The 13,922-nt window shown below is 32.2% G+C and overlaps 2 protein-coding genes across 2 annotated transcripts in view; one reads left to right on the forward strand and one right to left on the reverse strand.

Annotated features, from left to right (window-relative positions):
* LOC105617245 (elongation factor Tu GTP-binding domain-containing protein 1) overlaps positions 1-3,491 on the forward strand; it is a 44,129-nt gene extending 40,638 nt beyond the window's left edge. Inside the window, exons 4-5 of the mRNA XM_012198811.1 lie at positions 2,863-3,046; positions 3,303-3,491. Coding sequence (XP_012054201.1) covers positions 2,863-3,046; positions 3,303-3,491 — 373 coding nt within the window. The remainder of the gene's footprint in view (positions 1-2,862; positions 3,047-3,302) is intronic.
* Positions 3,492-4,095: 604 nt separating this feature from the next.
* On the reverse strand, positions 4,096-5,676 carry LOC105617247 (serum response factor-binding protein 1-like). The gene is made up of 2 exons (XM_012198812.1): positions 5,385-5,676; positions 4,096-5,280 (listed from the first exon to the last, which is right to left on the reverse strand). The coding sequence occupies exons 1-2, from the start codon at positions 5,409-5,411 to the stop codon at positions 4,096-4,098; spliced, it is 1,212 nt and encodes a 403-aa protein (XP_012054202.1). The 5' UTR covers positions 5,412-5,676.
* Between the last annotated feature and the right edge of the window lie 8,246 nt (positions 5,677-13,922).

Raw genomic sequence — 13,922 nt, forward strand, 5'->3', positions numbered from 1 at the left:
GATATTTATTTGATACAAGAAATGTTAATTTGATTTAACAATCATTTTTTTTATCGAACAAATATTTACTTACTAAATTAATTTATTAACTTACTTAATAAATTATTAATATATATTAAATAAATGTTTAGTTGTCAGTATTGAACTAAATATTTATTAAAATTAACTATATTTTTTTCTCAGTGTAGTTCTAAAAATTTGAACTAAGATTAAAATTAATTGGCAGAAACGGACATAAATAAGTTACGCGTATCAGTCAACTAGTCATTCAACATATTTATACCAATGGCTACGTAATAGTTACGTAATATATATATATATATATAAAATGAATTAGAAAATAGGAAACTACATATATAGTTGTAATATACATGGATTACATAATTTAAGGATTGTAAAATGACAATAAATTGACGAAGTTGATATGGGGGAATGGCTTACCCCGACTTGGTATAGCACCCTGGGCTCCTCGTGCGATAGAATGTGCTTCTGGTTACGATTGATCAGATCTATCTCGACCGTCGTGTCGTCGAATTCCTGCAGGTCAGCGTGATACTTGCTTTCATCGATGAACAAATATTCCTTGAGATATTCGTCGTGCTCGATTCTTAACGGCAGATCGAAAACCTCGCATTTGCTTCGGCGGATGACTCCGACGATCATCAACAGAGTGTACAGCAGGTGCCGTATTGTTTTACCGGTCATCATGTCGCAGTGTCGCAGCAAGCACAGCAAAGTTCTTCCCGATAAAGAATCCCGGTCGAGAGAATCGGCGATCGCTTGTTTGTGTGTGTCTCTCTTTCCCTTTTTCTCTCTCTTTCTCTTTCTCTCCGGAGGGAACGTTTGCTGCGTTAGGTGTTTTACTCCCAGGTGGGGGGATGCAATAAAAAGAATGGTAGGGGGTTTCGATACGTTCACCTTCTTATTTGCGCGACAAGGTGTTCAGAACGAGCGGGAGGAGGAATACTCAGGGAATACTCATAGCAGAAATACAACACGGATCAAGAAAACTCGAAGGCTCGCCGGTCATCCGCAACTGCTACTTGAAGTCCATCTTCGTGAATCTTATCAACGCGAGTCTTCTCATTGATCGATCATCAGAGAGGAGAGGAAAGAAGAGTTTTTCCGATCGCTTCGCGATGAATCTCGATCGCTCGTTCCGAGGGGATCGACTGACACGTACTTTTTCCCGAATTCGCAGATTCTACAAGCCAGGCCCTGGAAACTCGCACAATTCGAACTTTGTACAGAAGTCACGTTTAGATCTTACAATTTTTTTTCTTTCAGTCACGAAAGTAGAATGTCACGTGTCTTTGTTTACCGCGATCTCCTCTTATCCTCCTCTTCTTGCGATTCCAGAGACGCGAAAGAACGGTTCTCCGATCCGATCGACCGATCTTGGAGAGAAAAAGAGAGAGGGGAGCCTCCAGGATTTGATAGAGCGTTTGATCGCACTCGCGCACTCTCACCGAGACGCCGATCGTTCCTCGAAATCTCTTATCTATCTGATCCGTTCATTCGATCGTCCGTGTATTCGATACTTCTTTTTTGCGGATCCTATGAGATCTGGAGATTCTCTTGAGAAATAGAGCGCGATCGCTAAAACTAACTGAGAAGAAACAGAACGTCCCGACGAGATCGGCCTATGCGAAGGTATGCCGTTCGCTCGACTGGACTCTTAAAAGCCAGAAGTAAAGCATGAATGGATGCCCCCACCCCTTTTCCTTCGCCCTTCCCGTCCCTCCCTCCCGCGCCACCCTGTGGCATCTCCCCCTCCTCAGTCTCTTCTCATTCTTGACTGCTCCTGTCTCCCCCCCTTCCACTCTGTCCTTTGGGTCTTACGTCATCCCCACTACTACTCTCTATCCAGGGCTCCTCTCTATCTCTCCTCACCGAACGTTTTCGTCGCCGTTTTTTCTCGGGACTCGTCGCCGTTTGCCGTTTGTCCTTGTATCGCATCCTCTCTTCCACGGGCGCTCCGTACGAAGCGCACATTCCTCTCCGCTCTCCCCGGGAGCGTATTAACGAGTGTTTTACTCTTTCTCCAGAGGCTGGCCCGTTTGCTTTCGCGCGCGAGCGCGCGCGCATTTTGTTTTGCTATTATCCCCTGTTTTCTACACATTCTGTGTTCCACGATCCTTTTCTCTCTTCCCTCGCGCTTTCCAGCGAGCCAATTCCTCTTCCCTGTATCTTCCAATCGTACTTAAATGCGTTTACTTCTCGCGCAATTCCGAATCTCGTTTGATATCTCATAGCTTCCTTCTTTCTCCTTTTTCTTTTTAATCTCTTTTTTGCTTTTGTTTTTCTTTCTCTAGATATCTAGATTTACTAGAAATACTAGAATACGTTTTATCTTTTTTTATCAGATAGTATATTTTATCTTTTCAAATATATATCAGGACATTTTTGTGATTATTCTTTATCTTTGTGAAAGGTAGCTGTATTTTTTAGCTGATTTCTCGAAATTTATTCTTGCAAATGATTCATATCTCGTATCTATTTTTTTATATAATACGATAAGATGTTAATCTAGAACAGTTAATCTAGAAACTATCTAGAACAATGCCAGTATGCAAGCTTCTTAAAAAATTAATCACTTGAAGGTCTCATTCTTGCATCCAAGTATTCGCAGTTGTCTTTGTATTCTTAAGATTCTTAAGATAAAATCGTATAAACATTTTATAGAGTGTTGTCGCGCATGGAATAAACTCGAAGATATTTATTATTATTAAAAGTACAAGGATACCGTAAGAGGAATGTCACGAAGAAATGCTAGAGCAACGAAGAGACAATCATCTCTCTATCGCCGATATTCATGCTGAGACATCAACAATTGATGATGACTGTTCTTGTTGCAGGAAGATTGTATGCTGTGTTCGGTAAAAGACAAGGCCGAATCGTATCTACGGAAAGTGCTTACGGTTTCGGTGGACAATTCAGAGTATTGGCCACTCTACCGGTTCTAGAGAGCTTCCATCTCGCAAGAGAATTACGGACGCAAACGTCCGGATTGGCTAGTCCGCAACTAGTTTTTAGTCATTGGGAAGTAAGCGCGTTTTCTTGTGAATTAAAGTGTTCACAAATTTGAGACATTCTTAGAAATTGTAAAATAATGATTAAAACTCTAAGCAACGTGTTGAATATTTTTTATTGTATCTTTAATATTTAATAAAAGATCTAAAGACATATGATTAAAGAATTCATGACAATTTCGAAGAATTTTCTTTTCTAAAAAATTTTATATTAATATTTTAATTGCTCAAATGAACTTTTAAATGTAACGTAACATTCTTGCGTTATAGGTAATCGAACAGGATCCTTATTGGGTACCATCCACGGAGGAAGAATACCTCCATTTTGGTGAAAAGGCGGACAGTGATAATCGAGCTAAATGTTACATGGACGCGGTTCGTCGAAGAAAAGGCCTTCCTGTGGACTCCCAATTAGTTACGCATGCTGAAAAACAACGCACTCTTTCGAAAAACAAGTGATGCGAAAATTCATGTTAATGCGAATCTTTTCAAAATCGCGCATATATTTCGAGTTTCTTTGTCATAGAAACTCAATAATCTTACGTCCATTAAATCTATGAAATCAATGCAATGTATGAACAAGAATTCTTCCTGCATTATGTTATGAAACAAAATTAAATATTCATTGACTGATCAATATTTACTTTTGTTAATGAATTAAATATTAAATTGAATGTCTTCTTTACCTGATTTTAAATAGTTTTTTTTTATTTTTTCGACATCATTTTTAAATATATATATATATATATATATATATATATATATATATATATTATAATACATATTTACGATATATTTTGTATATAGAAGACTATGTTATGTACGAATAAAATGTATGATGTAATTGCATTTTATTGAATAAAAATATACAAATTATTTAGGAAAGAAGATACAACATATGATGCTATTTACATTAAATAAATGTATTACACTTGAAGATAAATGTACATATGTATACATTTTTGTTAAAACAATATGATGAATGTATCGCAAGTTTGAAAAGCACTTTACAAAAGGTTTTTGATTAAGTAAATTCCTTGTTCCATACAGTAAATTATTTCGACTAATCCGTAAATACAATTTTTTTGCCTTGAAATCCTTGACTCATGATTTCCTGCTCTTTTTTCTTAGCCATCCAAGAAGGATGTAAATCGGTTTTGTCATCTTTTTTAACAATCGTATTTCTATTTGTGTTACTATTATTTGTCCTGTTATTAATCTTGTTGGGTGTCATTTTTTTGGATTTCATAGAAAAAGATTGTTTGCCCAGAGGTTTTTTATTTAAGTTTGTATCGTTTTTGTGATTTGCACTTTGCTTTTTAACTCGATCATTCAATTGGAGAGATTTATTGGCTCGTGTATTATGTCTGTGAGATTTTGTGTACGACGTCGAGGCAGTGCTCCCTTGATAATTTTGACCATCCGCTGTCATGAAGAAATCATCAACCACCTTTACTTGTTCAGTCGAGGTACCTGCGGAATCTTGGCTTTCGATAGACATTTGTGCGACATCTTGATTAGTTTTTTGTTCCTCCAACAGCTCAGTGAATCTCTTCACTTTTGCTTCTTTTGTAATGCTTGATGATTTAATTACACTTGATTGTTTATCTGTGACTGATGTAGTTTCTGATGTATTATCTTTTCCAAGTTTTAGTGATTTTTGTTTTTCCAAGGATGTACAATCTTCAGCCAATGTCTTTTTGCGCTTACGCGAATTACTCCTTACTTCAGATAATTCCTTCTTACATGCTTCCTCATCTTCGGAGTCATGTTGGGATTGTTCGATGCTTTTGTCAGCGACAATTTTTTGTTTCTTTGAACTCTTATTCTGAGAATTATTTTCTTTAGCTTTCCTAGTTTTCACAGTATTCTTGTCTTTTAATTTTGTAGTCTTCTTCTTCTCTGTTAAATGCTTATAGTCTGGGAATCTCTCCTTAAACTGTGTCAGTCTTTTATTCAGAGTTTTATAATTCGTCACCCTTGCCATTATGCGAACACTACTACTTGATGCCTGATCTTGTAATATTTTAGTCGGACTTCTCTCATCTAAGAGACCAAATTTTGAAATATCGTCGTCTTTAATTGTCTTCAGTGCATAAACCTCATCAACCAGCTTGTCAGCTTTTCTTCTACACTTCTCCTTTTGGGCTTCATTTCCATGTCTATCCCGTAAGAGTTTAGCTTCCTTGATGAGCTTATTGACTATGCAAACTCGTGCCTGACGAACTGCATGTCGTAGAAGGATGAACTGAAAATATTATAAAAATCAATAATATAAATATTGTACCTCCTTAGTAAAAATGAATGTCAACAGATGATATGTATTTCATTTTGATACATCTCCTCACACACCTCATTATTCATTTCAGATTTTGCCATTTTAGATTAAGAATCGTTCCACAGTGAATAACAATCGTACGGACAGGTGCATAAATAAATCCTCTTATTTTTCTTATGACTTTAGCAATTTTATAGAAATGCGTAGAACTTCTTTTTCTTCTAATAGCGATTGTCGACGAAATAATGGAATTTTCAGCCAAGCGAGCCAAGACAAGAGCGAAATGCGTAGAAATTCTGACTTGTCTTTTGTAATTAATGGCCCTAGTCCTCGTTGACAAGATAAACTTAATTAGTCGTTTCCCAGACACTTCCAAAATGCGTAGAAATCTTTCTGCAGATCGTAAATAAGCCTAAGAAAATAATGAATATAGTTTGCATTCAGCAGAATTCTTCAGAGCTGCGTTCAAGAATTACGCCCAGATAACTCTAAGCTATAAGTTACGTCACGTATATTATAGCGAAAATGCATCCTAGGGATGCGTTTTAAAACTTGACTTTCAACTCCGAGTATCTTTTATCTTTATTCAACATTTGGTGACCAATAATAGCCTAGTTTCCATCGAGGGTTTAAATCGGATCAAAATGTAAGAACCAATCAACTATATAGTCGAGTATTCCCATGTTACAGTTGAACGACAGGGGAATGCTCTACTGTAGTTGGTTGATTCTTACATTCTGGTCCGGATTAAAATCTCGGTGGAAACTAGGCCAATAATAAAATGATACTCGAGTCAACAGAGTTGAATTTTGGAACGCAATCTTAAACGCAGCCCAGAATAAACCGGAAAACACAGCTCTTGCATAAAGATAAATGTTTATGGTGTCGCTCGTCACTCATATTTAGTAGAGTCCTCTAGTAAGGAGTAAAGTTATAAGGAATATCGACTTCTGATTGGTCAGATTTCGAGTCCTTTTAAACGCCACCATTTGCAGATACTTTCGATTAGGTAATAAATCTGTAAATTGATATGAGCAACTGTTTCATATAAAGCTCTAGATATCAAAGTAGTGCATAGATCCTCCATTTTGGACCTACTAATCATACCCTATACTAATAATACTAAGTGTTTATTGGACTTACAGACAACTAAATCGAAATGGCGGTCGAAATAGCCAATAGGAAGGCTGTCGGAATTTCGGCTTAGATAAAAATGTAAACAATTGACGACAACAGAGAAAAATATCAGAGCACTGCTCGTCTCGATCTTGTCTGTTTTCTCTTCCGAGTTGGTAGACTTTCACTCTGCCACAGCCCTGATGCTGTTGGTATCTGTGTTGTGTCTATTACTCGTTGTTATATCGTATTTATAGTCAGGCCTTATATTTAAGGCTTTCTTAAATTTATCTTTAAGTACTCTACGAATTATTTCATTGGCTGCTGAGCATCTAAAGATAAATTTAAGAAAGACTTAAGTACAAAGTCTTCGCTATTGGTTGACGTTACACGCTCTCCTTTAATAGGAGAGCACGAAACATTATTACTTCAATCCAGATTAGTGCAAACTCGATCGAGCCGAAAACGCTATTAGTTTCATAATGTAGAAGGCGTGAACACAAAATCGGACTATCAATCAGTCAACCATGATAGAATTGTACTGTTTCCGGCCACCCGATAATGGCGTCTTTTCTTATGTCTTAACTCTTAAAGTGCATTTTCACGAGGAGGTTGATTCTGTATCTTCACAAGGTAAAAATTACAAAAGTGAGCACATTTACTAGATGTTGACCAATGAAATAATCAGCATTCTAGTAAATTCGCTCAAGGTTGAGATCGATTTTGTATCTTGAAAATTATAAAAACTGGCTGTTTCAGCGACAAAAAACATCACGTGACAACTTTTCGCAAAACTATAACGCGACAATTTTGTACACGAAAAAAAACAAGAATTTGACATTTGAGCAACAGTTTCGATATGTTGTTTTTCATGTATCATTTGCGATATTAATACATTGAATTAAACAGTTATTAGATTATTCTGATTGCATCGAATCTTCTATCTGGATCAACAATAAAAAAAAGAATAAATTAGATTATGTATATCGTAGATCAAAACGATCGATATAGTAAAGTGTAATCTACACTAAGTTGCAAACACTTCGTCGCCATGTTTTGCAACAGCTAATCAAAAACGTTAATAGTAATTAGTTTCTGATTGGCTGTCGTGAAACATTGCGACGGTGTGTTGGCAACTTATTGTAGACTACGCTTAAAGTTATGATCAAAGTCTCTCTACAAATGCTTTGAACCATTTGATGGACCAATTAGAAGAAAGAAATTTACAAACTGACCAGTTAAAAAATGCTTCAAAGCATTTGCAGCATCGCGTTGACCATATTCTAATGGCTTCTGCCACATTCTGACACATTTTATTGCACATTTTGCAAGCGTTTCCGCGTCCAGTGTGCAGGAATCAATACTGTCAATAGCGTTTGAGCATTTGACGCATGTAGTTGAAACTGTTCAAACTACAAAATTTCAGCCGCTGGATAACGAGCGACAAATCTGTCGCTCCAATTGCTTAGCAGCACCTGAAATGTACCTTTATTAAAGGAAATATCTAATATTCAGCGTTAAATGAGTTACGGTAATTTCATGTGCTAACCTCGAATGTAGTTCATATAAATGGGCTAGCAGTGATAAATTTTTGACGGTAATTATATTAATTGTACTGCGTAAAGTATTGTAAAGTCCAAAATATTGTCAAAAATATTACAATTGGATCTGTCAAGTTGATGCGATTGTGCACAACAAAAATAAAGCAAAACTACAACAAAGTAGACTAATAATATTTGTATGCATTAATGAATGTATAAATTTAAAAAGAAAATATAAAAAAAAGATTTTGGATTGATTCTTTATTTAAAAAATGACATGAACATGAATTAAAAAAAAATTATTATTAAAAACTCATCAACGAATAACAGATCTAAGAATGGATCTGAACACGGAGAAAACCCGCGAAATCCATAATCTTTATATAGAAAGCACCTATGGAAACCTCAAGAAAATAATTATACATTTTATAAAAAAGACCTTAAAAATACATTTTTATAAAATTTCAAAATAATTTTAAAGTAAGTCCTTTTTCTAATTAGTATTTCTTAATTATAACTATAAGTAAAATAAAACAAATTAAGACTAAACAGAAAAAAGATATTGATTTTACATTAGCGAAAACTGATATTTATCGCAAAGTTGCTCCGTCCAGTGCTCGATGTCCCAGACTTTTTCCTTTGAGAATTGGGTTGACATTCTGTCGCACAAGATACTCGTGTAAAACACTCGCGAATAATACACTATAATCACGTGTGGATTAATTATTTATGAAAGTCTTTCGCGCAACACTACAGTATTTCACGTTTACAAAATTCATGATTGTCACACTTTATCTTCATTCACCATTTGCCACCATGCTATTACGTATCTTTAAATATCTAGAATAAAGATATAATATTGCAAAGTTATATTTATACTTGTTCATGTCTTGTAATAATACGTATATAAAAATTTCGCGAAAATAAAATAATCTATAATCTAGATTATCTGCATATATGTTTTATTCCATCGTTCAATACTTGTTAATTGATATTTTACTTAATATGTACATATTATACTTCATTCTCCAATATATGTTACATACTTAATTTAAATATAATTACAAGGTTCCTAGAGAATTTGTAGAAACAAATTATTTTTGAAATTTTTATGATTAGTATTAGGACTACAGACGAGTGACTTTGTAGCGCAATAATCGAAACGCCGACCCATTTATACGCTATATTCAGACAGTTATATTTGGTTAGCACTACAAAAAAGTGAACATATTCGTGACACTTTTCTCCGGAAGGATCTGAGCACAAAAATTATCGTAACAATTATTTAGACTTAAATTGTAGACTTAAATTGTGTTGTTTAAGTAATTGCCGTGTCTCCAAGAGATGGCAATAAATTGTACGCCAAAGCTTGTGCGCTACTTACGTCTACTTAAGTAAGTGTTACAACAATTCTTGTGCTCAGACTCTAACTCCATATGTCGGCGTTTTCGATGTGATGCTACAAAGTCGCTCATTTGTAGGAGCTCGTCTATAGGGAGTTTTCCAACAAGGCATACAAAGTCATTGACACAAGAGTCATCCTATTCGATAATCAGTAACAAACAAGACAAAATGACTCTTACGTCGATTTGTGCTTTTGCTGGAAAGCTTCCATAAACTAGAAAAAGTTTTATAAAGTTTTATTTTTTATTTTCTTTGCCGAACATTCGAAATTTAATCAATTATACTATCAATGTTTTACAAAATAATTTATCAATGTTTTATAAAATACTGTGCACATAAAATTTTAGCACATAAAATTGAAAATAATACATAAAGCTTTTTTATTAAGTATATAATTAGTACATATATAAATTAATATATATATATATAAATAGCCTTCCCAAATTCAATCAATTTTTCATAATTCAGCGTTCATATTAATAATTAAATTTGTTTTAAATTTAATTATTAATATGAACGCTGTTTACATTATGAAGCTGAAAAATTGATTGAATTTGACATATATTGAAGTTAAAAATAAAATGTTATTTAACTTAAGGGATTGGGTTCTTTGATATCTTATAATGTAACGTAATTGATATTTTGTAATACCTTAATTTTTTTATATGATTATTTGATAGAATTTATGATAATGTCTAAACTTTCATAGAAGGTATAATTAACGTTTATTCAATTATTTATTTCAATTACATTTTATAATTTATATTGCAAATAAACCTAAAGGAATTAAAATTTAGCATCAGACTTTTTTATTTTGAATATAATTTCATTTGCCAGGTACGTTCAATAATATAATAATTAAAAATATAAGCTGCGGTTCGTTCAATTAAATCGGCGATGAGGATACATTAGCTTCCTCGTCGTTGGATTTTTACATGAAGAAAACGATTTCACTCAAATATCTAAAAATTTACCTAAATAAACATATAATTCAGAGAGATCAGAAAATTTTTAAATACTTAAGAAAAATCGTTCTTTTCCGATGAATATCCTCGAGATACTGAGTTTTCCCATCAGAAATAATTTTACGCACGTTTGTGAGAAACGTTATATTCCGTGTACATTAATTTCTAAATACTTACAAAATACTTCATTGAAGTTATCAGTTTTATCTCGTCAGTATAGTTCAAAAGAGACGTAAATAAAAAGCATCTATTATGTATGTGAAAGAGGACACGTGTCTTCTTTCATCATACTATTATACATGATGAAAGCATCTATTATTATATATAGTGAAAGAAGACACGTCTTCCTCCACTATGCTATTATCTTTGAACATCTAGAATAAAGATATAATAGCAAAGACGTTTATATTTGTTTATACTGTGCAATAATACTTACATATGCAAAAAATTCCGCCAGAAGATCTAATCTAGATTATCTGCATATACATATATTATTTAGCCGCTCAATATTTGTTATGTATATACTTTATTCTTTAATGTATGGATGTATGTACAACATAATTCTCACAAGCTTCCTGAAGGATCTGTAGAAATAAACTATTTTTGAAATTCTTATGAACAGTATTAAACGCGTTTGTGTCTCGTGCGATAAGAATTCAAATTACTAATCTGCGGAACTATGACGAAGACGCTACAGATAGCGCTGGCACCATTATTAATCATTGGCTCGTTCTGCAGTTTAGGCTTGTTCGAATATCCTCTTGGACAATCAAGACCGTATCTCTCTTATCTGTATACCTTGACGATATGGAGTTGTTTTACGTATTTGTTTTACTATCCATTTTATATCATAAATTGGAAGAATGAGATATATTATTTTCGGGACATCATAACGATTATCACCACGATTACATCTATATTTCTTAGCCATTATTATTTTAAGGTAAAAATTTTTTAATGTACTCATAGTCTATTAATCTCTAATATTATTTAATTTATTAAAATTCTTTAACTTTTGTTTAATCATTTTCTTTATTAAAGAAGTCTTAATCTCATAATTACAGAGTAATACAAATTTATAATAATTTATATTATACAAAAAAAAGTTTCTGGACAGATCAACTTTAACTTTATATTATTATTTTTTGTAGATAAAATATATTTGGCAACATTAATATTTATATTTGTAGAGGAAAGTTACTGATGATAAATCTAAAACGACACCCTCATATTTCTCAGAAATTAACTATTGCATTTTATTAATATTAATAAAATCATGATCTGTTTAGCTAATTAAAGAAGCACAAACTTATAATTATAGTATATTTGTAATTTGTTTCTATACTAAATCAGTTAAAAAAAGATTAGCTGCTACAGCTAAAAATTAGATATGGCAGTAGTATTATTATATATGGACACCTAACGTTGTATCTTCGAAATCTAATTTCCATTAGTTGTGAGGCCTAAATGTTATCATTGTAAGACAAACATTTTGCTATTATATCGATGTATTGATCATTGCAGCAAACGTTTTCTATATAGCAAACAATTTGATAACAAGTACAGTTTTAGCGAAGCATATTTAATTATACAAACATTTTCTTTTATACGGACATATCCGATAACTATGACAACTAACTTCATGTTGCTAAATAAATTGACTGTAACAGATATGCATATTTTGCTATTACGTCCTTATATCAATTACAGCAAATCCTTTGTGTGTATTAGTAAATTTCATTGCTATAGTAGCTAATGCAATTTCAATTAATCAGAAAGCTGTGATCAGAAACATTTTATTTTCCGTAAAAAAATTAAAATCTTACGATTTTCTTTTGTGTAGTTTAAATAACAGTGATTATATTATTGATAATATTACGTCGTTTTAAATGCTTATACTTTCCTAAATTAAATTTTATTTATATTAATTTTTCTTTTAGTTTTTTCATAATATTTTTTCATAATACGATTGTAAATTTAACATTGGGGTGCAGCGTAAATCGTCACGCATCTATAAAACAGAATATGAACTAACTTAATCTTTATAATGTTGCTTTAATATATGTTGCTCAAATAGCTCTATTGGAGCTGAAGGCTCCAATTGTGCACATGTGGAAAAAGTCTTGAAAAATCGCGTTACATATCATTCATTTCATCTTGTAGAATAGCATAAAATAAATATGCATGTAATTAAAAATGTTTTACGAAGTGAAAAAAGTGGAAAATCTTATATACATTCACCTATAGGTACTTTATACAGATAATTCCTGTAAAAGAAAAAAAATAGGAATATGTACCATTATTGCCTACTGTCAGTTTTGGAGCTCATTTTGTCAGACTCATTTTTGCTTATCTTACGAAAAAATTAATTATTGCAAAATTGCAAACAGTAGGTAACTCCGATATATACGCCTATCAAAAATTCAATTTATTAAGTATTATTTACTATGTTTATAGTAAACGAATAGTACATCAGTAAAAACTTTATATTGTCTATTACTATGAAAAAAATATTTGAAATCTAAAATATTTATTTTTCATATTAAAAAATAAACTTTGTGAAACTCTTGCATTTTTGCTATGTATTTCATAGTTATGGCTATTCATTGGGAGAGAAAGAGAGGGGGGGGGGGGAGAGGTATGTACGGCTGAAAAATTTACAAATAATGCATATAAATAAGTTGTAAAATGATGCAATAACTTATAACATGCGTTTATAAAGTTTTATTAAGGAATAAGAATGATAAATATAAAGTAAAAAAAAAAATAAATAAAATGTCAATTTGAGTCAACACTGGTTATTCGTGTGTATTGTATACCATTTATTCAAAGTGAATATTATAACGTATACGTTTTGATCTATGATCAAGATTCTCTTCAGTACAGAGAAATTTATTTAAACTATTAATTATAAAATTAAATAATGCGTATACGAGTATAAACTATTAACGTATAAAATATGAAAAAACTATGGTAATGATATCCGAATTAATCTTGATCATCAAATTATTAAGTTTACTAAAAAAAAAAAGAAAGAGATTTTTTTTGTTTTGAATTGACTGATTTAAAGGAAATAAAAAATAATATTTTAAATTATTAACATAAAATTCCGCAAAAAATAAAAATATGACAAAATAAATTTACATGACTGTCAAGATTGAACTGTTTCATTAAGATTTGTTGTACATGTTCAATTAGATTGTTTCTTTTACTGTATAGTACAATTATGCATAAATTAAAAAGTTTATATAAATATTAATTAAAGTCAAACTTTCACTTACATAAAACAAATTAAGAAAAAACAAATTATTAGATCTAACTATTTGATAGATGATTATAAAAAAAATAATTACAATTTTCTCACATATTACTTACGTATTACAACGTGTTATACGTATTGTAACGTATTACAACGTATTACAACGTATTACAACGTATTACGTATTACAAGTATTATGACGTATACATATTTCATGTAACGCGTTTATTGCATTTAGTGCACTGAATTCAATCTGCTTTTATGCTTTGGGCATAAATCCCGTTCACTAAAAATGCCGTATATCCTAAACAGGGATGGGATATAAGA

Source organism: Atta cephalotes (assembly GCF_000143395.1).
Source record: "Atta cephalotes unplaced genomic scaffold scaffold00012, whole genome shotgun sequence".
NCBI lineage: Eukaryota > Metazoa > Arthropoda > Insecta > Hymenoptera > Formicidae > Atta > Atta cephalotes.